The sequence below is a fragment of the Phasianus colchicus genome, unplaced genomic scaffold (assembly GCF_987193195.1).
Source record: "Phasianus colchicus unplaced genomic scaffold, bPhaCol1.hap1.1 HAP1_SCAFFOLD_73, whole genome shotgun sequence".
In the NCBI taxonomy this organism is placed as follows: Eukaryota; Metazoa; Chordata; class Aves; order Galliformes; family Phasianidae; genus Phasianus; species Phasianus colchicus.
Window position 1 is genome coordinate 183764 of NW_028325246.1, and position 22944 is coordinate 206707.

Consider the following 22944-nt stretch of genomic DNA (forward strand, 5'->3'; position numbering starts at 1 on the left):
CAAGATAGCACAGAAACATAAGCTCTTAGTTGTTTAATTACCCCTAGCATTTGTGCCCTTTACACTGGTCACTGTTCTGGTCATCCCTCTGTCCTCGCACAGAGATAAGCTGGGAAGGAGGACAGAGGGGAGTGTCTTGGAGCCCGCCTGCGGCACCCTGAGGTTCCCACAGAGTGGGACAGCTCTGCTTCGTGCAAAGGCCCTGGCTCCTTGAAAGCGTGTTCAATGTGTTTCACTTCTGCTGGCCTAACGAACCACCTCACAGCGGGTTTCCCGGTTCAGAACACTACACCCACATCGCTTAGGACATCTAGAGCCTACCGCAGCTTTGTGAGAAAGGATTTCTCACGTTAACTCGGTAACTGCGTTTCTAAAACACGTTACTAATGTGCGCACGGAACTTCTACTTTTCACATCAGCTGTTTCTAAGGATGCGCCACAGCGCGCTTCTTCAGATCAACCGCCCTTTCCAATACCCGACGCAGAAACGACGCTTCCGCTCTCCGCGGCGCGTCGCTACGGGTGAGGAGAGCGGCTCGGTACGCCTCACCGCGCCGAGCTCCGTAAGACGCGCGAGGGCAGGCCGGCCGAGGACGGGACCGGCGGCGCGCGCAGCCCCTCGCGGCGCCCGGCAGCCCGCGCCGAGCGGCCCGACGTCCCGCGGCTCAAAGCGCCGCCGCGCGAAGCGCGAACCGGCCGCTCGGCGCCGCGCATGCGCCGCCCCGCGCTGTGACGTCGCGCGTCGCCGCGGTCGGCAGGGAGGGCGTTCCGCCGCGTGCGGCGGGGAGCTCCCTTAGCGGCGCGCGAGCGCCGGCCTTCCGCCGCTCCCTCTCGCTCGCTCCCTCTCCCGGCCATGGCACGGCGCACGAGGCCCGAGGTGGAGCGGTACGTCGCCTCCGTGCAGGCCGCCGCCTCCTCTCCCAGAGCGGTGAGTGCTGCGGCCCGGCCGGCGCCGCCGGCGGCGCTCCCTCGGCCTTCCCCGGGCCGCGGTGGGGGCCGCTCCCCGCCCGCCCCGTCCCTCCGCCCCTCCCGCGGGTGCCGGGCCCGAGGGCGGGCTCCTCCGGCGGGGAGTCGAAGCCGAGGGAGGCTGCCGGCGGGCGGGCGCGGAGTCGCCTCCTCGGAAACGCGGTTCGCCGCAGCTGCGCGCCTCGGAAAGCCGCTGAGCCCTCGGCGGCTTCGGAAGGAGCCCGGCGGCGGGGCGGAGTTCGGCTCCCTCCCGTTCCGTGGGCACGGTCCCCGGGCTTCCGGCCTTCCCTCTCTCGAGGAGCCGGAATAGGGAACGCGTGCCGTTCGGCTTTGGGCTCGTTTGGCCGCTGTGCGGCTGCTGTTGCCGTGGGTGCGACGGCGTTGTGAAACGCCGGCAGGAAGAGAGGGAGAGGCGGGGGGAAATAGCTCTGCTGCCTGCGTTGGTGGCTGGGCAGCCGGGTGATCCCCTGCTCTCTGGAACGACTGGCTGTGGAGCGCGGTCGGTGATGGAAGTAGCTGCTGGTCTTCCTGTTGCGTTGATTTTGGAGAGGAGGGTTGTGCGAGGCTGCCGGCGTTTCTTTTGAAGTTCCTTTCCAGCCCCGTTTACGAGGAGGCAGGGCAGGCGAGAGAGGAAGGTGACAGAAGCATGGACAGGAGGAGCTTGATTTGTGGCATTTGTTTTCTTCTGCAACGTAGATAGGTTGCAAGAGAAACAGCTTGTATGTAGCTGACCCCATTCTCCTCTCTTTAGTCGGAAGTGTGCTTGTGAAAAGTAACAAGTGTGAGGACTTGCTTTGCTACTAACCTCAGTTTCGCTTTGGTAGCCTTTGCCAGTTACTGGGAAGAAATGTTATTTTCTTACTCCTGTGTCTTTCAAAAACAAAGCCCAGACTACAAGGAGTGAACTGGAGCTGATAGCTGTGAAGACACCTTTGGAAGTATTATGCACCCCTGGAAAGAAGGGTCTCCCTACTCAATTACTTCAAAAGTACTGTATATTTAAAATGTACCTTTTGTTTTTTTTTCTTCAGAGATCGTTAAAAGGATTCTTTTTTGCTAAGCTGTACTTTGAGATAAAAGAATACGAACTTGCTAAGAGGTAATAAACGTTACGTATGTTGTTCTGTTCTTTAAAGTGTGATGGGAAAGCTAAATGAAGTAGAGTGGAGAAATGAAGACCGTTGTCATGCTGTTTTAAGGTAGCAGCAAATGGGAGAATGTGGTGCCATTTAAATCTTCCTAAAACAGCAACTTAAAGCATGGGTAGTTGCGTGGTGCTGTAAAAACCCATCCAGTAGAAATGTCTTGTATGCCATCGTGTTACGTCCTTCCTACAGTTTCTGTGAGCTACTGCTTTATTTAATGAAGGCCAGTGCTTGCAGGCAAATATGCAACATCTGTACGTGTAGCAATAATGTTGTGCCTTACTTGAAGATCTAGATCAAGCCCCTTGAACTAAATACAGCTAACTGTCCTGTGTGACAGATTAAAGTCCCACGTTAGCTGCAAGGTGTGGGGGGACTTGTAATACTGAGGAATACTGATCCTTCTGGTTTTTCTTTCTTTATTTACTCTGTAGATATACATCTATTTATCTCAGTGTCCGAGAGAGAGATCCCAAAGCTCACAGATCTACGAGGCTCAGGATAACACGGAAAAAGCTTTTGGGTGTTACAAGGTAAGCACCTCACTCACCTCCCTGATGTCCTGCTTTATTCCTTTGTAAATGGACTTGATCTTTGTGCTTCCTGCTCTGATAGTCTTCTTCCCGCTGCCCTTTGGACTAAGAATATGTGAGCCCTGTAGAATTCTGCAGTAGGGATTATGGTGACAGCAGTAATCCGGCTGCTACTGAAAGACTGGACTGAGAGTGTTTTTCAGTTGCATTGTTTGTTTTCTTGTTAGCGGTGGGCTTTTTGTTTGTTTGTTTCCTCAGAGGTAGAGGGAACGGGGCAAATACAGTTCCGATTAGGTAAGCATATAAATGTGAACTTCACAGTCTGTGTTTCATTATTCGGGCACCGGGGAGGGAGAGGATACACACAAAAGTCTTGTTGCCAGCACAGTGACTGAGTGCCATCAGTCTTTGTGACTTAATTCTGTTTTCCGGAAGCCTCCGTATTAGGTTAGGCTAGAGATACCCCTGGTCTGGCTGTCTGAGTAGAGCAGCAGCGGGTGGTAGAGGAGCTGGTTTTGACATTGTTTCTCTTACGGTGTTCTGAATTCCAGCAGTTGTCTGGGTGTTACAAACCAATGGTGGCCTTTCAAAAGGGAGGCTTTTCTTAAAGCAGTGAGAAAGTATTTATTGATAGTTCTAATTTGACTTGCTGGGTCTGTTTAATGGGGGACATGTTTGACATGTTTTCTTTCTTGTTCTACGTGGACTGCAAGATCAAGTTACTAGTAACCTTTTTTCTTATGTGTATGCATGGGGAAAACCAGCGTTCTGTGGAGCTGAATCCAATGCAGAAAGATCTTGTACTGAAGATTGCAGAGTTACTATGCAGTAACGACATCGCTGATGGAAGAGCAGAGTACTGGGTTGAGAAAGCTGCCAGGCTCTTCCCTGGGAATCCTGCTGCTTACAGATTGAAGGTAAATTCCAGCTTCTGATCTCTGTTCTGTGCCTAGAAGAAACTTCAGTTGCGTCAAGCGATGGGAAAACCATGGTAGTAATATTATCCAAGAGGTCAAGATTAGATAGGTTAAGTATTGTCTCTATTATATGACTACACTGCTTTCTAGTTTTTTTTAATTTGAGTTGAAAACTGTCAAGTGTAGGAGATGCTGTTATTCCCTAATACTGTGTAAATGCTTTCAGTCATACAATCTCACTTTTGTACAGGTGTTAGTTTTCTGGAGCACAACTGCAATGAAATTGAAGTCTTGAGAGGCTTGTGCTTTGGGATTTTTTGTGTGGTTATGTTATTTTATTTTATTTTTTTAGACAAGCTGTTCTGTATTGACGTGTGGCATCTTTGAACCAGATGGTTTGACAGTCTTAACTTAGCATCTAACTTAGCATCTACAAGATGCAAACTCTAAAGCTTTGGGTTTTGGTTTTGTTTTTTTTTTTTTCCCTCACTTCTAAAATGTTTGTCAAACTCTCTGTAGCACCTACCAGCTTTCCAGAGCAGTTTGAGTAATGTAGTCTGTAATGGCAATGAGAAAACAGTCAGGTAATGTAGTTGCTGAAGAGGCTCTCGTAGAGAATGAAATTTCAACGTGTTGCCTTCGTATGTGATAGGAGCAGTTACTGGAGCGTAAAGGCGAAGATGGCTGGAATCAGCTCTTTGATATGACTCAAACCGAGCTCTATGCGAGACCAGACGATCCCTACCTTAACATCAGACTGGTTGCTCTCTACCGTTCAAATAATAGATTAAGAGATGCTGTGCTTCATTGTCAGGAGGCGGAGAGGAAAATACCTGTAGACTCCAGCTTGGAGTGGTGTTTGTGCGTCGTAAAGACATTTGAGGTATTTAATCATGTTTTGATCCTGTCATAATCTCCCATGTCCTTGAAACCGGTGTTATTCTCTTAGTATCGTTACAATGGCAGCTAATTCTCAAGTGGCTTAACTCCTTTAAATGTAATGTCTGCGGAAACAATGATTTATTTAGGATTTTCTTAAGCCTTAAAGAGTTGTTTAGTTTCTAGCTGAGGTACTAAGTTAGATACAGCAGCTCCATCAGGGAGGGAATTGCTGAGGCAAATAGTTCCTGGAATTTTGCTGCTGAAGAATACGTTAACATCTCACCTGGGAAACTGGATTATGTAGCAAGATGTTCTGGAGAAACTCTTGCCTTCATAGAAGGATGGCGGTTCCTCATTCTGTGATGAACTTTATTCTTTAGGAATATCTTGAATCAGTACGAGACTTGAAGGCTGATTAAAAAAAAAAAAAAAATTGGAGAGCTGTCAAGAAGGATCATCTGCTGGCCTATTCTAGCTTGGTTAAAATGACGCTTGCTTCTAGAGATGTTCGAGAAAGCAGAGGGGCCCTTGAAAGGTACTCTTTTAACTGTTTTGCTTATTTAAAAAAAGAAGAAAAAAAAAGGAAAAAATTGAATATTTTTCTGGGTCACCGAACTTCTAGCAGGCATCATTTTCAGTGAGTAGCTGTTTTATGGATGGAAGAGGAGTTCCTCTGTACTAACTGCAAAGAGCAAATGTTGCTAGGCTTGATCCGCAAGCTGTGTCTGAGCTAAAGGCCTCAGAGAAGACTCAGTGATAGGGGTCTAGTATAAATCCTGGGAGACCAGGACTTGGTTGAAAATGAATCTTTTCTATGTTCCAGTTTTGATCGTGTGCTTCACTCTGTGAAGCTGTGTGCGAATGGACCTGATGAGCTGTCTCGTACCTTCCTTGAAATGAAAGGACACTTCTACATGCACGCTGGCACTTTCCTGCTGAAAACGGCCCAGAACAACGAGGCACAATGGAGAGATGCATGTGAACTCGCAGCATTGTGTTGTCTGAAAAGTTTCCACGTAAGTCACTGTTCAGTTTGTGCCTGTAATTGTTGCAGTTCTTGGATGCTCTCACTGTACGCGCACTGAACGCCTGCATTCCAAAAACTAACTACTGTTTTTAAGGCTGTCTCCTGGCCAAATCTTACCCTTCCATACTTGTTTAAAAGATTTCAAGTACTGTGAAGAAAATCTCATCTGTTTCACTTGTCAGAAGTAAAATGACTCTTAAGGGCTAATGAGTGTGTTTCCTGTAGACTATTCCCTTCTCTGTAGTGCAGCTAAAATAACTAATATTAAGGTTAGTGGTATGGGGGGGAGGGGAATGACCTGAGTAGCTCTCACATACTAATTGTGTAAGCAGCAGAGCTTGATCAAGCTTAATTCTTTGCTTTATGGAATAAAATCAGCTTTCCCTTTTGCACAAGTGCTTGCGTTCAAAACATCGCTTTCTCTTGTGCGCTCTTACAGCTATTTGCAATTGTTCAGTTACTCACCTTGTGTCCTTTTCAGGAAAGAAACAAGCTTGTTTCCTAACTTTTAAGACTAAATGAGGGTGAGTTGTTTTTTGTTGAGAAGAAGCTGTAGCAATTCTTTTCTTTCTTTGCCAGATTCCTAAACCAAAGTCAAAACTAATAAGAGGAGATCGTGCTGGGCAAGATGCGCTGGAAATGTTGGCCTGTGACCGAAAAAGCCAGTCTGGTAATAAAAACTAAGAATTATAAATGTTCCGTAGTTCCATTTTATGAGCAGTTAATGTCAGAGCTAATGGCTTGTTAAAGAGCACACTTGGCGTCTTGGAACATGCTATCAAACGTTCTGTATTTTGGCTACGTATGAAATACAAAAGAGCGGTTTGATCCTGACACGTAATGGGCTTTTTCTTTTTATTTCCAGGACATTAAGATAGAATTTAACTTTCAGTGTCTCCTAGTCTGCTGGTTTCTGCCTACTAATATACTATTTGTAAGCATTGCTAGTCCCAAGTATAAAAGAAAATATTGCTCCTTTCCTGTCACTTTTGTTCCCTTCTTTGTTCCAACAGGTTTGGTTTGGTGCATTTTTTTAAAAATTTTTTTGGTGAAGCCGAGGTAGTTGTTTTCAGTCTTCACTATCCTGTGGGCTCTAGATGAAAACAAAGAAAACACCAGGCATCAGGCTGAATTGTTCCTGAATAGATGAGACTGACAGCTACTTATTTTGAAGACAATTGCAGTGTCATTATAATAAAAATACACAGTAATTCTGGAGAACTGGATTTGAAAATGCCTTGGGACTGCTGTCAGCCCATATGCTAAAAGGGTGACTTAATTATAGGGAGAGTGTAAGTTAGAAATTTGTATTTGTAAATTTGATTTGTAAATATCATAAGGGGAAATCTAGATTCCCAGCCTAAAGCAGCAGGAACAGCCCACTGCATCAAATATTGTAGTCCTTGTTTAAGTTGAGTGTTCTTATGTGACATTACGTTTTTCTAGGTCATATGTTGCTGAACTTAAGCCACGGCAAGGAAGACTTCTTGAAAGAGATTGTGGAAGCTTGCAAACAGAAGTGGTTTATTTACATTGTTTGAAAGCCTGTTTGGGAGTGGAGCTTCTAAAGAGAGGTCTTTTCTCAGCACAGATGATATGGGAGATGTCAGTCCCCAAGCACCAGAGCAGGGAGAACTGAGTAAATACAATATTGGTAAGAGATGCTACTTAAACTCAACGTAAGCATGACTCTGTATTAGAGGTTCTTCTACAAGTGCTTCATCTGCAACAAAAGACAAGTATCTGTAATAGCTGCTTGTGGTTGCCCTAATCAGAGGGTGCTTTGCAAGAAGTTTCACTTTCAGCTGTAGCTGAGGGGCAGTATCATCATGCCAGGTTCTGAAGAATTTCTCACATACTTCCTGCTTCCACACTGTTGTCTTCTGGTCTGCTCTGACTCATTTCCAATTGAAGCTGGAAAGTGCTTGTATGCTGGTGAGTGCTGATAGGAAGGCCCACATTATTTATGTGTAATCTATGAACACAGGTGACAGGCATAAAAATGAAATAATTCCAGGATGAATTGTGAACTAATGATATCTTCCCATTTTTTAGGCTTAACTTGATGATGAAGTCTGGCTTTGAATTTGAGTGTAACAGGAGTAGAATGATACCTTTCCTAACGAGGACGCTTCTTGCAACCCTTGTTTTTGCATAGGTGCTGTTTGGATGCACAGTGGTAGTCTCCAGCACCTTGCATGGCTTGGCTTGCAGTGGAATTCCATGTCAGTGTTATTCCCGCTGCGCAGATCATTACAACAACTCTTTCACTTGCCCCAAGAGACATCGAGACTGGAAACAGATGCTCCTGAGTCCATTTGCCTGTTGGACCTTGAAGTAAGCAAGCTTCCTAAGTTCTTAAATGCATTTAAATGCCTGTTTTTTGCTACCTAATACCTTCTGTTTGTTTATTTTCACCAAAACAGGTTTTTTTACTCGGGATGGTGTTCACTAGCAACTTAGAACTGCAAGAGAAGTTTAATACTCAGCGTGGCACACATCAACCTCTGTTCTTACCATTGCTGCTGTGCAAACAGTTCCGTACTGAGAAGCAAAGATCCTGGTGGGATGCTGTTTGTGCTCTTATGCAGAAAAAAACAAAGTAAGGCTTCTTCAGTTTGGAAATATTGGAACCAACCTTCTAGATGGCTTCTGAATTGATTCCCATAGGTTGCGTAAAACTAGTTCCTTTTGTTTGACGTCCTTTAAATGTTAAATGTTTTTTGCTGTAGGGGTGTGAGATGCTGAAGAACTTTATAAAAATGGGCTTTACATTTCTGACAGTGCATTTGTAAAGAAGAGCTAGCTTAGGACTGAAGCTGCTTGTTATGTTCATCAAACAAATGACGTGTGAACAGATGAAAAAGAGGGAATACTAATTGAGGAATATTTCTTTTGATATTCAGACCAGACTCGGCAACCAAACTGAAGCTTCTTGTACAGCACGGAGTAAGTACTGTGTGAGCCCTGGAGAAACACGGCCTTCAGCCTGCCTTAATTATACATTGGGCAAGAAGTCTGCAAAAAACAGTACGTTAAGATTATCTGTAAATAAGTATCATCTGTTTTTCTCTAATTTTGCAAACTTAATAGACTAAATAAAATCAGATGAGAATGTAGTATTGAGAACTGCTGCTACTAATTTTGATGGGATGTCATGCAAGGCAGTTGCTCTAGTCAAATACTCTTACCTCACTACTCTCAACTGCATCAGAGAAGAATAAGTATGAATAACACTCTATTTAAATATTCTGCGATAGTTTGAATTTCTCTTTCTTCAACAGGGCGTTAGCCTTAACTCCCACGACCAGAAAGAATATATTGGAAGAAGCGTCTACTACTGGAAGAAAATTTTGCTTAGCTTGAGAACTATCAAAAAGCACAGAAGTATTCCCGAACCTGCGTATCCTCTCTTCAGACATTTCCATAGTGTGGACACCCAGGTACTGATGGATTATTCAAAGATGAGAGTAAGAGGGGTTGTATGTCACAGGCTTACATATGAATTGTTAGCTGGTTGGTTTGTTTTTTGTTTCAGTTGGCTTTGTGTGTTGATGGGTTGTGGTTGGTTTTATTTTTTTTGTTTTTTTGTTTTTGTCATTGTACTGCTACTACTGAGATTTGGTAGTATCTTTCTGTTGAACTTCTGAGTTTTAAAACTCTGATTGGAAGATACTGAACTGCCTTAGTACCTCCTCCTATTTGATTACTGTATGGGAACTGCTGAGTCAAGGCCTGAACCTCTGATTAATCACCTGAGGTGAGCAATGAGTCAGCCCTGGGAGCACAGGTGAAAGCAATTCACCTGTGCTGCAGGAAGGGGTGGAGCCTGGCTCCACCTCTCCTAGACCCATTTAAGAGCTGACTACAAGTGGGGAAGGATCTCTCTCTCTCTCTCTTCAGAAGATCCACTCCACTGGAGTTTCCTGAGTGAGCCCACGATATGGGTCAGCAAGTGGAAGCTTTAACGGTAAACAACTTGAGTCACTATATTCGATGCAGAACAGTTGATCTTTTTGTTCTGGTAAGTACTTTGTGACCCAAGCATTGAACTTCACTTACCAGGCTACCTCTTAACTCAGTGAAGAGAACTGCTATAAACACCTGCTTAAACTGAGTTCAAGAGTAAAACTTTGTTGCCTACAAACTCTGATTTGGTACTCAGATATGGGAAGTAATCCTGAGGATTGTGCGTGCAGAAAGTTGTGCTTTCTTCAGCTTAGCTACTTTGTTCTGGGTTTATTTCTAGCTTCAGGGAACAGTCTCAGTTTCGTAAAGCATAGGAAGATCATAGATTATTGCAGCACTTAACTCATCTTTTTTTTGTGTGTGTCTCAGACCTTGAACATGCTTTAAAATAGCAGAGGAGCGTAGGGATCATTCCTTAGGTTTCCTCCAAATACCGATGTAATACGTTTACATGCTCTTAATTGAAACACTGTCTTTAATAGAATGAAATATGGGAAATGAAACGTAATAGTTCCAGTGTAAATGTATCATCTCACTGCTGGCCTGCTGGAAGCTATGAAACAGGTACAGTGTCAGATGGTTATCGGAGAGCACAAAATCTTCATGAAGCTCCTTTAAGGGGTAAGTTGATGCTGAATTTTTAATTGAACACTTAGCTAAACGGAGTAAGACTTCTTAAAATGTTTCTGCAGTGTTCTGAGATGAATGAGTAAAACTGGTCCCTTGGGAAAGTTCACTCAAGTCAGTAATCACAAAAACTGGATATAAACTCTTTTCTTGGTGTTCCTTTTCAGTTGCTACCTCTGGCCCATCTGTTCACTGTAGCCAGTCACCTGCTTGTAACTCACAGTCTCTTCAAAGAACTGCTGCAACCAGTGTAGCACCAACAAAGGTGAGGACATACGAATCTGCTCAAGCCATTTCTACTGATGTGTTGAAAACAACTGGTTTTGATTCTGTGTGTAGCAGGATATAACTGCGGTTCCCGAGAGAGCGTTTACTAAACTTGAGGTCTGCTGGAGACAGGCAGAAAGTTCCGTAATCAGCTAAGCTTTGGGATATTGGGTTTGGGAGAAACAGCCAGCAAAGCATGTTTTTAACCTGCTAACATATGTCCTCTGCTCGTTGTCTGCAATGTTCTTTTCCCCAAAATAGTATGGGGGCTTGATTTTTTTTTTTTTTTTTTCTTTTTAAATACTAAAGAAAAATGAGTCTATTCAGCTTACGCTTCTCCCCAGTCTGTGTTTTCAGATACCACTCAAGTTTTGAACGTATAATTTTAGTTTAAACTGATTAGAGTTGAAATGTAATTTTACGGTACGCCTTGCTATTAAGAGTGCGTGTTGCATGGGCTTTAGCACCCTAATCCCTTTTCCTCCTTTTCCACAAGGAAGTAACGGTGCTTTTTCTTTAGGCACCTGTCTGTGGCATGGATGGACTTGCACCTCAGCAGCGTAGATACACTCATCAACAAGCAATCTGCACGCCACCTCTGCGAAACACTTGCGCTGCTGTGTTTCCTCAAGACACGTATGGCGCACCTTTGCATTTTGATGCTCCATCTGCTGGAATCATTTTGCCTCGTGGTGGTGGTGATCGCTACAACTACAGCCTTCCACAGGCAAGCACAAATCCACCACTGCCTGAACCAGGCTATTTCACAAAACGTGTGGTTTTAAAACCTCTAGAATCCAGTGTTAGTGTCGCACAGGACAAATTGGGATCTGCCTTTGCTAAAAAGGAAGGCCAGTGGAACTGTGACATCTGTTTAGTAAGAAATGAACCCACTGCCCCAAAATGTGTTACTTGCCAGAATACAAGCAAAACTAATTCAGAAGTATCTCTACAAGAATTTTCCTTGAAACTTGAAGGGAAAACACCAGCATGTACCTCTCAGAATCTTGCAGATGGTGAAGCAAAGCCTGCAGAGGAAGGATGTAATTTTTCAATGTGGATGCCTCTCGGTGGATTTAAATTTGGTATACAGGAGTCCAGTAAAAATACCGCTAAGAAAGATGATCCATCCAAAGAGTGTACAACTGACTTGACAAACATGGATGAAAAAGACAAAAACGAACTGCCTTCAAGTAGTGGAGTTACACTCCAGTCTGAAGAAACAGCAGACAGGGACAAGAGTGAGCACACCCGTGAGAAAGGCACGTTGGTAACATCTCATGTTTCTCGTACGAATGCAGCCAAAGCATCTCCTTGTGGTAACAACGCTGTAGCTGTGCTGGAGGAAGCTACCAGGGTGAGAAGCGACCTCGGCCATGGTAGTGATGCTTCTGATGCCACCGTAGAAGCTTTAGAGGTATCAAGCACCGCTGAAACGCCAGCAAAAACGGAGGTTTCTGCTCCGAAGTTTGTATTTAGATCTGAATCTGTCAGGAGCGTTTTCAGTAACAAAGAGACATTCCCGTTTGGGAATACTTCAGCCCCCGGCTCCCTCTTTGGATTCAGCTTGAATCGTCCAAGAAAGAGCGATGAAGGAACTTCAGCATCTCGGAAAGCAGAGCAGGAAAAAGCGGGAGTAGCTGAACCACCCAAAAGCTGTAGTGCTGCTCAGAAACCTTGGGAGAGCGAGGCATCCCAGCCGGCTCCTTCGGCACAGGGTGGGCCCTCCAACTTCTCGTTTAAAATCCTGGAGAAAGGTGAGTGTTAATTGAACCAGTAATTTATTCAAGTGTGCAGCTCATTAGTCAGTCACTTGTTAATGCTGGTCATTGTGTATTACTTCTTCTGTCTTAATAGTATGTCATTTCTTTCAGTTCTAATGCACGTCTGTGAATCTTCAAATCCTAGACGTTCAACTTGAGTAAATATGAAGTTGTAGTTCTTTGCACGTAAGAACAGAAGCGTGCCTTATGCAGGACTCAGTGCAACTCTGTAGTGAGAAAGGGAGTTGCAGGTAGGATTTTGGAATCTGTCCGGGGCGTCAGAGTTGATCTTAGTGTTGCTTTTTTTTGTAGGGAAGGAGTTTGGTACTGCTAGAACCAGGAGATGCTAATATTGTTTAAACAACGAGGCGTTGTTTAAAATGTCAGGGTGAAGTGCTGACAGTGCATTTTTTGTGTTAAGCTGGCAGTTATTGTGTTCAAGGCCTCGCTCTGACTGGTAACCTACGAGAACAGCAGTTGTGCTTAAGCTTCAACTCAAATTATCCCTTCAACTAGGAGGCATCCTTCTTGTCTGCTTCCATTCCTTTCCAGTAACTTCACATCTGTCGCTTGAGCCTTTGTTTGTCGTGGTTTTTCTTCTTGTACTTCCCAGAAGTGTTGTGAAATAAGCTCTATTCAGTCTCTGGTTAATACCATCTGGAGTTCCAAATGCTCAAAGTTCATCGGTAGCACACGCTGCTGCTGACTGCTTTCTGTTTCTTACTTTCTTTTTCAGTCCTTGGTTTTGCTTTTCCTCTGTAGATGATACCCATATGGCTCTTCTCTGTAGCTGTATTTTGTTTGGCGTATGGCCATCAATAATTCTTGTAACAATATGAAAATGCTGACCTGTTCTTGGTCTGAGACTTGAATTTCAAAAGGAAAGTGTATAGTGCTACTAGAACCAACAGACAACATTTACAATATGTTTACAATATTTAAATTGAGAAAAACTGTCATCTTCCATTTGGCCAGTCACTCTTTCTGAGGCTGTGAGTGTCTGTGTACTAACAAAAGGTGGCACGTATTGAGCTTCCAGAAATATAAGTAAATGTCAAAGGAAGCTAGTTTTTGTAGTGGCAGTTGCAAGATTGAAGTCTTCATTATTGCATGGAGGTTCTTTGATAGCAGCAGAAAACCCAAGTGTGATGGATTTACAGTTCCTTGGTTATCCTGAATGAGTGTCTTTTTACATAATGATGTTATTTCAAAAGCTCTACATTTAAGATGTTCTGAATATCGTTAGGTTACTTTATAACGTATGTGCCAAAAATGATCACAGTATTTAGCTGTCTTATCAGCTGTTTTCCACTAACTTTTGTGCTTTGCAGCAGGCCCCCTAGTCAAACGTGAATGTGTTACTGCTTGGGAAACTAAATCTTCTGAGCAGAAGGCTAACGGAGAAACTCCACAGGTCCCTTCTACGTCTGTCTGTGGCTTTAGTAGCAGTGCGGAGGATGCCAGTCCAGAAGGCTCTCAGAAAGAAGTAAAAACTCAAAGAAAAAGTACGAGTCAAGTCTTTACGAAAGTTTAGGCAATAAATTTGCAGTATTATCCTTAGACTATTTTCACTTAGTGAGAAATAAAGCGTCCGGCAGATTAGAAACTACTTGGCTTGTTTGACTGTGTCTCAAGTCTGTTCTGGCACTGGAACTATGGTACTACTAAGAACTTAAGTTTCTCCGGGAGAGAAAGGAAACAGCTTTGCCTCCTAAAGTAGAAACAGCTTTGGCTAGTAGAATTCCTCCTAGCAGGTATGTAAGAGTTAAGTGATTTCAGAGCAGTTTCCAAGGGAAATGGTGCTTGTTTTGGAATCGTACTGCTTCAAAGGTACTTCAGTCTCTTGTTGAGTCAAAGCTGTGTGTGTTTTAAGAGTGATGAAGAATGTCTGAAACCTTCCAACAACAATTCTTGTTTGTTTTTTTGTTTTTCCCCAGTTGTTCACTTCCCTTAATCCCTGTTAGTTAGCTGTTCTGAAACATTAGTAGCACTATAGGAAAGTTGGAGACTGAGAACTTACTATCATGTTTTTACTGTACTGCTGTTGTAAATAAATGAAGAAATTTATCAATTTCTGGAAGGGAGGGAGGGGAGAGGGGAAATGTGGCTTTTTTGGAGGGAGTCATTATTCTTAGTGTCCAGACTTAATGTAGTTTGAAGTTTGTATCTTAGGCTCTTACGGCTTATTTGCTTACTGTTTTATTAATCGTACTGACTCAGTCTCTACAAGTAAGGAAGAATTACATACTCCATCAACCAGTGAAGCAACAGCAACAGTATTTGTGCAGTCAGCTGCCAGCAGCGGAGAAGCAGAATCCACAGAAACTGCTCGCGTGTCAGAGAGTTTACCAGGAGGTGGTGATACAGCTTTTTAGGAAGTAGAACAACTTGCTTGAAGAAGCCTGATGTAGCTTTGTAAGGCTTAACTCAGTTGTTCATGTCTGGATTTCGTGTTTAACCTTAGTATGCCTAATAAGAGGAGAAGCTTGCAATGACTGTAGTCTTCTAGTTTGGCTTCCTGTAAAGAATAGAACTTAATTGCAGGTTAGTATAATGACTAAGCAAGACTGATGGAGCACAAAAAAACAGTATGTAGTGTCCTTTAATTGGAACAGTTAATCTGATGAAGTCTGCAAAATGTTGTCTTCCTCTTTCTGCAATATCTTGTCTGCCTTTCCTCATCCGTTAATCATATTACGACGTCTGTTGTTTTCTTTCTTGCCTTGCCTGCTCTCTTTCTCCTTCAGAAATGCTTGTCTGTCACATGTTTCTCCAGTTCTTTCAAGCTTTTCTTTAACTGTGGAAGATGTGTTAATTGAAGGATGTTAAAAGGCAGTAATGTGCACATATAAAGTGAGGAGGATACGCAGCTGTGAGGCCTCCATTTATTATTTTCAGTTGATTCTTATTCTGATCAAATGCCAGTATTAAGTTACTTAGCAGCCTTCATAAGGGGAACACCTGGAATGCTAACAGTGCTGGGTTATCACTCAGCACATCATTCAGCAGACCTGAAATTTCACTGGGAAATATGCCGGCACACTTGATAGCTTAAAAATGAATTTCAAAGGCTGAAATCTGTTGGGCTCTCTCCTTTTGAGAAGGCAGGGCTGTTTGGTCACTTCAGTGCATGATGAGTATAGAGCTGTGGGTACAAAGCCACTGAAGAAAGGAAAACATCGAATAATTTTGGATTATGATGTCAGAATTGTAACAGTGTTGTTGGTGACAACAACTTCTGGGGAAATCACGCGTTACTGTGCTGTGTTTTAGGTGGAGGTAGTCTGGAGAAGAAGATGAAGGAATTCCCTTCAAAGAGAGGGCGAAATTTTACAGTTGGGCCGGAGATGCTGCTCAGTGGAAGGAACGCGGTGTTGGAGAGCTCAGGGTCCTCTTCCATACACAGAAGTGTTACAGGATCCTTATGAGAAGGGACCAAGTTCTTGAGGTGTGTGCAAAGCATGTCATCGCTAAAGAAATGAACTTAGTGCCCTCTGAAACATCAAACAGTGTTTTAATTTGGACAGCTACAGGTGATGCTGGTTAGTCGGTTGAGTGGTTTTTACAGTTCTTTTCAGTATCTTCTGTAGTTTGTTTGGCTTTGTTTTACCCTGGAGATTATACAGAACAAAAGCTGCTGATCTCTGGCTGCAGTGACTAGAGCTAAGGAAATCTCGGATTTGTTTTCAGATGGTGAAGTGAAAGTAGAGCAATTTGGGGTCAGAGCTAAAGTTCAAGAACTGGCCAATTCTTTTGAGAGGAGATTTGAAGAATGCCAGCAAAGCTTGTCAGAGCTGCAGAAGGGCCACCTCTCTCTGGCAGCGGAGCTGTCAAAGGACACCAACCCTGTTGTTGTGTGTTTTGTTTCTGCCAGTGACGAACCTGTAGGACACACAACCACGGAGCTGCTTTCAAATATTGTCCCTCGAACAGCTGAAAATTTCAGGGCCCTGTGCACAGGGGAGAAAGGCTTGTGGGTTCAAGAATACCACATTTCACAGAATAGTTAGTGACTTCGATGTCAGGTAAGCTTAATGTGAAGGCTTTTCATTGAGAGAAAAAACCCTTCTGGGCTGCAGCACTCCATGAATCCTGCCTGAAAGTGGGCTTTTCCAGTTCTTGAATGTGGTGAGAGTAGCCGAAATCAGCAGGGCTGCAGTCAGCAGCGATGCCTCAAGCTTTCCCGACACTTCTAGAGACCATCGCATTTTATTCTTGGAAAGCTATGACTTCAGGGGAATGCCACAGACTTGCATGTTAGACTTCGTTTTCTTCATACCTGTTATCTGCCTGATCGCTTCTCTTTGGCAGCTGTTTGATCTGTAGGCTCTTCAGAGCCGGGTGTCAGCCTTTGGCAGCAGCAGGAGGCGGAGCTCCCGACGTATTGCAGGCAGCGTTTGCGCTGCTCAGGGCCTTGGCTGCAGCGTGCGTGCAGAGAACAGCGTGAGTGTTTGGCATGGCTGTGCAGCAGAGAATATGAAATGGTAGTTTTCTCACTTCCTCAGTGCCTCCCAGCACAGGACTCTGTGGTAGATCAGAAATTGGTGTGCGTGTTGGATTTGCTGTTTAGCAAGTGCATTCTCCTGCTGTATCTCTGTGTGTCTTTGTATTCTACTGTACTTTGACTGCAGGAGTTTTCTCGCAGGAGGGTCAGGGCCATCCAAACTCAGTTCTGTTGTGCTTTGAGTATGGAGCTCTTTCAAGCCTTGATTCTAGGCCTAGTGGAGTAGAAGCCAACACTGTGTGAATAACAGTTGAAAAGTGTCCTTTTCTAGAAGAGGAGCAAGGCAAAAATGGTGATGTAATTCTAGCGATTCAGTTGCAGGCTTCTTTTAACTTTGTGTAGCATGGCATTTTACATCCTGTTACTGTGTTTCCTACAGGTGAGTTCGTTATTGGTTGCGTTACTAAAGCTGTGAACAACCACTGGAAGTGCTTCTGCTGTGATATCTGCCAACAAGTATTGGCAGGAGTTGGATTCGTCAAGAATGACGGCAGGTGGGTCTTCACCCTTCCTTCTATCACTGGTAATGATGAAAATGGAATGACAGTTGGGAGGGATGGTTATGGTTCCTAAGGCTTTCCTGCTGAGATGGAGTAACCAAAGTGTCTTTTATGAGAAAAAGGTCTAAGAATGCATCACAAAACTGAGAGTGGATATCTTAAAATGTGTGCATAAAATATTAACTACTTGTCTACTTCGACACCGGATTTCCTGTCAAGTGTGTGTTGTACCTGGTGATGTTTCAGGATGAGTAGGATACACTGTGGTAGACACTTAAAAACAAATCAGATGCAGAAGTTTTGTCATTTTTAAATAGGTTTTTATTTTCCCAACATGGGTTCCCCAATTTGAGTCCAGTTTATCACCTTTTTCACTAATAAATGCGCTCATTTCAGTGGGATCCTTCACGGTTTGTTTTTTTTTTTTAAGTAAACTGTGTAGCCATTGATTTCATGCTTTTAATGCAATACACGTGGTTATGTAGAGAGTTAGGGCCCGTTTTGCCATCCAGCTTCCAATCTAAATTTCTGAAGAGGCTGAGGGTAAACATGGGAGTGGGGCGGGATGAAAGTCTGCAATTTGCAGCACAGGGTGGTACCATAGGAAATAGGAAATCTGAGTGCAAACTTGCTTATAGCAGCAAAATGATTGACATTATTTTTCTAATACAAAGGGCAGAAAATTGGTTGTCTTCAGCTGCTTCAGTCATTATCTTGCCTATGTTCTTTGCTTTTAGTTGAGTTGCACAAAGTGTGTTTTTCTTTTCAGATTTCCTTCATCTCGTTTCATCAGCTTCTGCAGCTGCAGAATACATAGCTGCATGTTTTTACATCCCCCAGTGATGCATGGATGAGGGGGCATTGTAGGATATAACACACGTCACTAGTTGTTTGCTTTTTAGTACAAAGGAAGCTATCATTTCATTATCATGGCAGAGGCTGATTTGAAGAACCACCGGTAGTGTTGTGTCAGCGGTATTGTCAGCTTATATTTTTCTTTCTCTGATGTTTGATATCACGGGGAAAATGCAGAGGAGTGCATTTTTCTTTCCTTCAATTACATTTAAGTAAATCTAAAAGAAACCTGTGCTAAGAGAGCCAGAATGTAAGCCAGGCATGACTACAGCTTTCTAACCTGTTTGAGACAAGCTCCGTAGCTATTTTCATAGAGATTTGATGCATCCTACTTAGCAGGCTTTTCTCAGAATCAATCAAGCTTGTTTAAAAAAATAATCATATTGAACTGTCGTATTTGATGCTGCTAAAGACATTATTATAGTATAAATCCTGTTACTGAAACAAGTGCTAAAAATTAAATGATCTCTACGGAAGCTCTGAAGTTGAAATTGTTCTATTCATGCTCTCAATTAATGAATTTTTGAACAGGAAGGAATTCACTGCTGATGCTCACGAACCGAAAGGAGAATAATTACATGGTTTACCTGCCGTGACAATGGGCGTCCCCATCTGTGGAGCGCACAGAAGACCAGTTGAAGGACGTGTGGTGAATGCTATGGGCAAACAGTGGCACGTGGAGGTAAGCATCAGCTGACACGTTGTCTTTCACAAGTGTAAAGGTTAACGTACTTACCTGGAATATCGCTGATCAGCTTCCATGAAAGGGTTAGAAAAGTGTGCAGCAGTGATCAGCAAATGCATCTCCTAATCCCATTTTCAACCTTGATGTGCCTGATCTTCCACTGAGAAAAGACCTCTGCCTGCGGAGCTAAAATCAGGAGATGTCCCAGGAAGCATTGCGAGGTCCTTGCAGAAGAAAATGTCACCAAGTGAGAAGCAGGATATATGGAAAGGCAGTAAAGTTCTGTGACAAACGTAGTGCTAGTGGGCATTATAATGTTTCTATGGCTTCCAGTTACTTGCCACGTAAGTATCTCTAAAGCAGTTTAGGTGACAGTTCATATTTCAAGTCTCTGTACAAGATTTACTTCTTTATCTTCCATTTAAGTTATAAAGATAAGCAGTCTAGTCCTTTTGTTGTGAAAATATCCTGTAGCATGTACTTTCTTCACAAGATGCAGTGGTGCTGAAAATGTAGTCTTTGTCATTAATAACGTATCAGAATCACTTCAGTGCATTTTTTTTGTAACTTTTGGGTTGAAATGTTAAAGACAGTAAAAGGAATGTTATTTTAGTGATCTAAAAGTACAAAACAATAGTTGTAATTCTTATTTTCAGGATAGCTGGGCTAATCAGAATCTAGTTGCTCTTCAAGCTTAGTGTTGCTTATGTTGAGCTGTTTCAAGCTTTTACAGATGTTTAAATGAGAGCAGCTAATGACACCCAGTTTTCCCCAAGAACATAAAGACGACTTGCCACTCAGGAGTAGTGGTTTAACACAAAGCTTTTGAATGGCGTGGTCTTCCTTACAGCTGCAGTTCTAAGATGACTGTGTGTTAAGATAAGCTGCATCAAGCAGCTCTTTCATCCGGTTGCTGAAGACTAACAAAGACTAAATTTGTCAGAGGACAGCACCTAGCATTTAAAGAAGAGGTATATGTAGTTGTACCGTTTCCCTCCAGACTCCCTTGACTGTGCAGTCCAGCACCATAATGGATAGACCTTTATTCTTTGGAAGCCAGGTGCAAGGTGTTGTGTACACATCTCTGCTTGGATAAATAAAGGAGGATTACATTTGGGAGTTCTGCAAATTTGCAGGTGGATCCTAAATTTGTCAGCGATGAAGGGCAGGTGATTGAAGTATGCTGGCATCCCTGCAGACAATAAATGCCATGACATGATTAGCAACAGTATTGCAGTCAGGATAGAGCAAGAACATACACCAGGGAAGAGTTGTGTGTTGAGTGGATGTACAGATGTTCAGCTGGATGTTTACTAAAAATGCATATGTGACTCTTCATTGCTGGATTTCCAATGCTCAGATGTTCAGGATTAGGGAAGCAGCAAAACAAAGCCATATTTGTAGAGGGTGGAGCAGATGTAGAGAAATATTTTCATTTTTAATATCATGAAGCCATTTGTAATTAGATGACGCAAGATTCAATTGGAAACCCAAATCAGACTTGCCATCCTTCTCCTTTTATTTCATTTTAAATAAAACAGGAAAGCTATTGAGATACATTTGAGAAATTACCGTCAATAAAATCATTGCTTGAAAACTTTGTTGTTTCTACTTCCTCTTCAGCTGTTTTGTTTCCACTGCAGTCGTGATTGAAGGAGATGGTAAGCAGTTCTCTAGCTGTTTTCTTAGCTTAGTTACGTTTTGATGAAAGTTCTTTCTAAAAGTGGAAGGAAGGTCCTTTGTTGAATCCCTCACTGCTCCCATTAGACCGCAAAGAGGTCTCTCTATCAGACATCAGGATAGGTGTGATTAGTCAGAGGCCAAATGGGCAGAAGACCTTACAGCAGCTGTTTTGTGATGATGGAAGATGAAACAGGAGCTAAAGAGAAACCTTTTAGTAATAACCAAAGGCCAGAGATGCTGGGAGATGCAGAGGAGGCTTCCTGCCCCACCGGCTTTAAAAAGGGACACATACCGCTGTGAGGGTGACCACATAGGCATCTCCCCAAATGAACTTAGGGATCCATGACCCAGATTTGTAAAATATTTAGATACTGAACAATTTAGGTGGGCTTTGTGAGGGATTACTTTTTATTAAGTGCCTAGCTTCTATTGTTTCAGTTTGGTACCTGGAGATATTCACCTATCTGTCACAGGCACCTGTCTTTTGAAAACAGAGGCTGATGATAATTGCACAAAACCAGGAAGGGATTGTACCTGGAAAGATCTGTCCTGCAAAGGCATAAGTGCAAGTGTCTTAATTTTGAGGAGGAGAGATTGTTTGGTGGGCTTTTGGGACTGTCATCAATGATGAAATGCCCTAAGGCAAATCATTTCACGTGCGTCATGCCACGTTATTTTGTCCCTAGCTCTACAGCTCCCTCACCTAACACTGTAATACACGTCTTAGCCTCACCTAGGCCAAATCCATTCTCAAAGCGGGAGGAAGCCTCTGGTATACAAAAGGAGCCATAAAGTAGCTCATAGTCATGTGGGTCATGTAGTCATATAGGGTGAGACCTACGTTCCAGAAATGCGCTTTCCCCACACTTGGGGACTGGGCTGGACCTCGGCGGCTGCATTTCCCTCGTCCCCCACCAGGGGGCGCTGCTCCCCATCCAGCTCAGCACGCACCCTGCGCTCACTTCCAGGGGGCGTTCTCAGCAGCGTGCGCCCTTTGCACCGGGCAGCCCGGGCTGCGCTTTACTGACGTGCTGCTCGGCCGCGTTCACAACGTGTGCTCCAGTCAGCCCGCAGGCTGTCGGCTTTTCAGCGTCTATTACACAGCCCAGTGCCGGAGCTGGTGTGCGCTAAAGGCACCTGCAGCTGCCGGGACAGCCTGAAGAAAAGCCTCGGGAGGGGTTTGCACGACCCCAGGTGAGCCGTCAGCCCGGCGCTAAGCGCACAGAAGGGAACGCTGGAAGGGCCGCTAGAGGCAGATGTTGCCTGCTGGGTCCCCGAAGGGAAACTGCGGGCTGCCGGGGAGAGAGAGGGGAGTGGAAATTCCCCCGCTGGAGGCTTCCCATTCAGACACTCCAAAGGAGGAGTTGAAAGCTGCCATCAATCCATGCGTGCAGAGCTGTGGAGCGGGATCATCTCGTGTCTGCCGTGGCCCAGAGGGAGAAACGCACTCCCGGCTGGGCTGTGTTACAGAGAGCCAACCGGGCAGCAGAGCACGCTGAGCTCCTCTGCTCACTTCCTCACTGTCCCAGCTCCAACCCCTTCCTGTGCCTCTCGGAGCCCAAGCCGGGCTGCAACACGCCTGGCAACCGCTGCTCCCCTCGTTGCAGCCCGTCTGGCCCAGCAAACCTGCCGTGCTGGGCAGGAGCTGGGGCCGGGACCGGGCTCCCGCCTGGGCTACAGCAGCGCCGGTTCCGCCCCGCCCGGTGCCGCTCCCCGCTGCCCTCCCGCCGCTGCTGGCAGGGGGCAGGAAGCGTGCGCTCCTCTGCACGAGGCACGAAGGGCTCCTACCTTGGGTGCGGAGCAGGCTGCTCCCACCTCTGGTGCAGGCAACCGGGCTCCTGGGAGTCGCTCCTGGGAGAGCAGAGGATGCCGAGTGCCCGCAGCCCGGAGCTGGCCGCAGGACGGCCTTGCTGCACCTCCTGCCGCCGCGGTGCTGCCCGGATGGCTTCCAGCCAGGCTCTGGCCGCTTCGGCACAGCCTCAGGTGCCGGGCAGCAATTCCCACAGCGAGCACGCCCCGAGCCGGCTGCCAGGCCTTGGCAGTTTCACAGCTCGTTCTCGTGGCACATCTGCACCCGTGGGAGAGAGGGGAGGATGGGGGCTGTGTTTTGTCACGCTAATGAAGCGTCGCTCTCTGCTCCGTCCCTTTGCTTCCTTTGCTGGGGCCATTCGCACATCCTTGCGGTCGCACATCCCCACGTTGCTGTCCTGGCGCTCCTTTAACTCCTCTCACCCGTGAGCAGGTCCCAGAAGAGGCAATCTCCCGCTGCCCTGCTCTCGAGGGCAGCATCTCCCTGCAGCTGGCTCACTTCCTCACTGAGCGCTGCCCATGGCACTCATGGCACGTTTCTCCTCACTGAGCGAGTGACTTCTATTGCTAACAACTTCCTATCCTGCTTTCTCAATTCGGTCTTCTCTGCAAGGCATGAGCATGGTTAAGCTCTCTGTGTACGAGGGCCAGCTCTGCTGTTCACTTATGTAGATCTGACTTTAAGGTCACCCAGGAGGAACCGCCCTCGGGGTAACCGGGGGTTTGTGTCTGGAGAAGACTGCTTCCTTTTCTATTGCATTTTCTGTGGGGCAAAAGTGGCTCCAAGTTTCACTTGGCAATGTTTAAACTCT

The 22944-nt window shown here is 44.8% G+C and overlaps 1 protein-coding gene across 24 annotated transcripts; it reads left to right on the plus strand.

The window, feature by feature from the left end:
* Positions 1-729: 729 nt before the first annotated feature.
* On the plus strand, positions 730-20240 carry LOC149911636 (RANBP2-like and GRIP domain-containing protein 8). 24 transcript variants are annotated; one of them, XR_016463080.1, is made up of 19 exons: positions 730-928; positions 1998-2065; positions 2546-2644; positions 3409-3561; positions 4214-4444; positions 4824-4978; positions 5267-5459; positions 6050-6140; positions 6917-7124; positions 7629-7807; positions 7897-8072; positions 8377-8500; positions 8755-9494; positions 9922-10060; positions 10234-10331; positions 10854-12090; positions 16980-17094; positions 18487-18637; positions 18711-20240. XR_016463080.1 is itself a non-coding variant. In XM_090133483.1 (19 exons), the coding sequence occupies exons 13-18, from the start codon at positions 9414-9416 to the stop codon at positions 15522-15524; spliced, it is 1884 nt and encodes a 627-aa protein (XP_089989609.1). In that variant the 5' UTR covers positions 730-928; positions 1998-2065; positions 2546-2644; positions 3409-3561; positions 4214-4444; positions 4824-4978; positions 5267-5459; positions 6050-6140; positions 6917-7124; positions 7629-7807; positions 7897-8072; positions 8377-8500; positions 8755-9413; the 3' UTR covers positions 15525-15544; positions 15787-17072. The 24 variants fall into 24 exon arrangements, 18 of the variants coding, with proteins under 18 accessions (XP_089989609.1, XP_089989611.1, XP_089989608.1 ...); XR_016463075.1 differs by lacking the exons at positions 18487-18637; positions 18711-20240 and adding exons at positions 13428-13601; positions 15370-16121 and having other exon boundaries at positions 16408-17072; XR_016463076.1 differs by lacking the exons at positions 18487-18637; positions 18711-20240 and adding exons at positions 13428-13601; positions 15370-16539 and having other exon boundaries at positions 16980-17067.
* Positions 20241-22944: the final 2704 nt, after the last annotated feature.

Bases quoted from the DNA above. Each gene is read 5' to 3' on its own strand.
- LOC149911636 (XM_090133483.1), top strand. From the start codon at position 9,414: ATGGGTCAGCAAGTGGAAGCTTTAACGGTAAACAACTTGAGTCACTAT. The intron at 10,061-10,233 runs GTAAGTTGATGC...GTTCCTTTTCAG, and splicing joins TCATGAAGCTCCTTTAAGGG to TTGCTACCTCTGGCCCATCT. The intron at 13,602-15,369 runs GTACGAGTCAAG...GCTGTGTTTTAG, and splicing joins AGTAAAAACTCAAAGAAAAA to GTGGAGGTAGTCTGGAGAAG.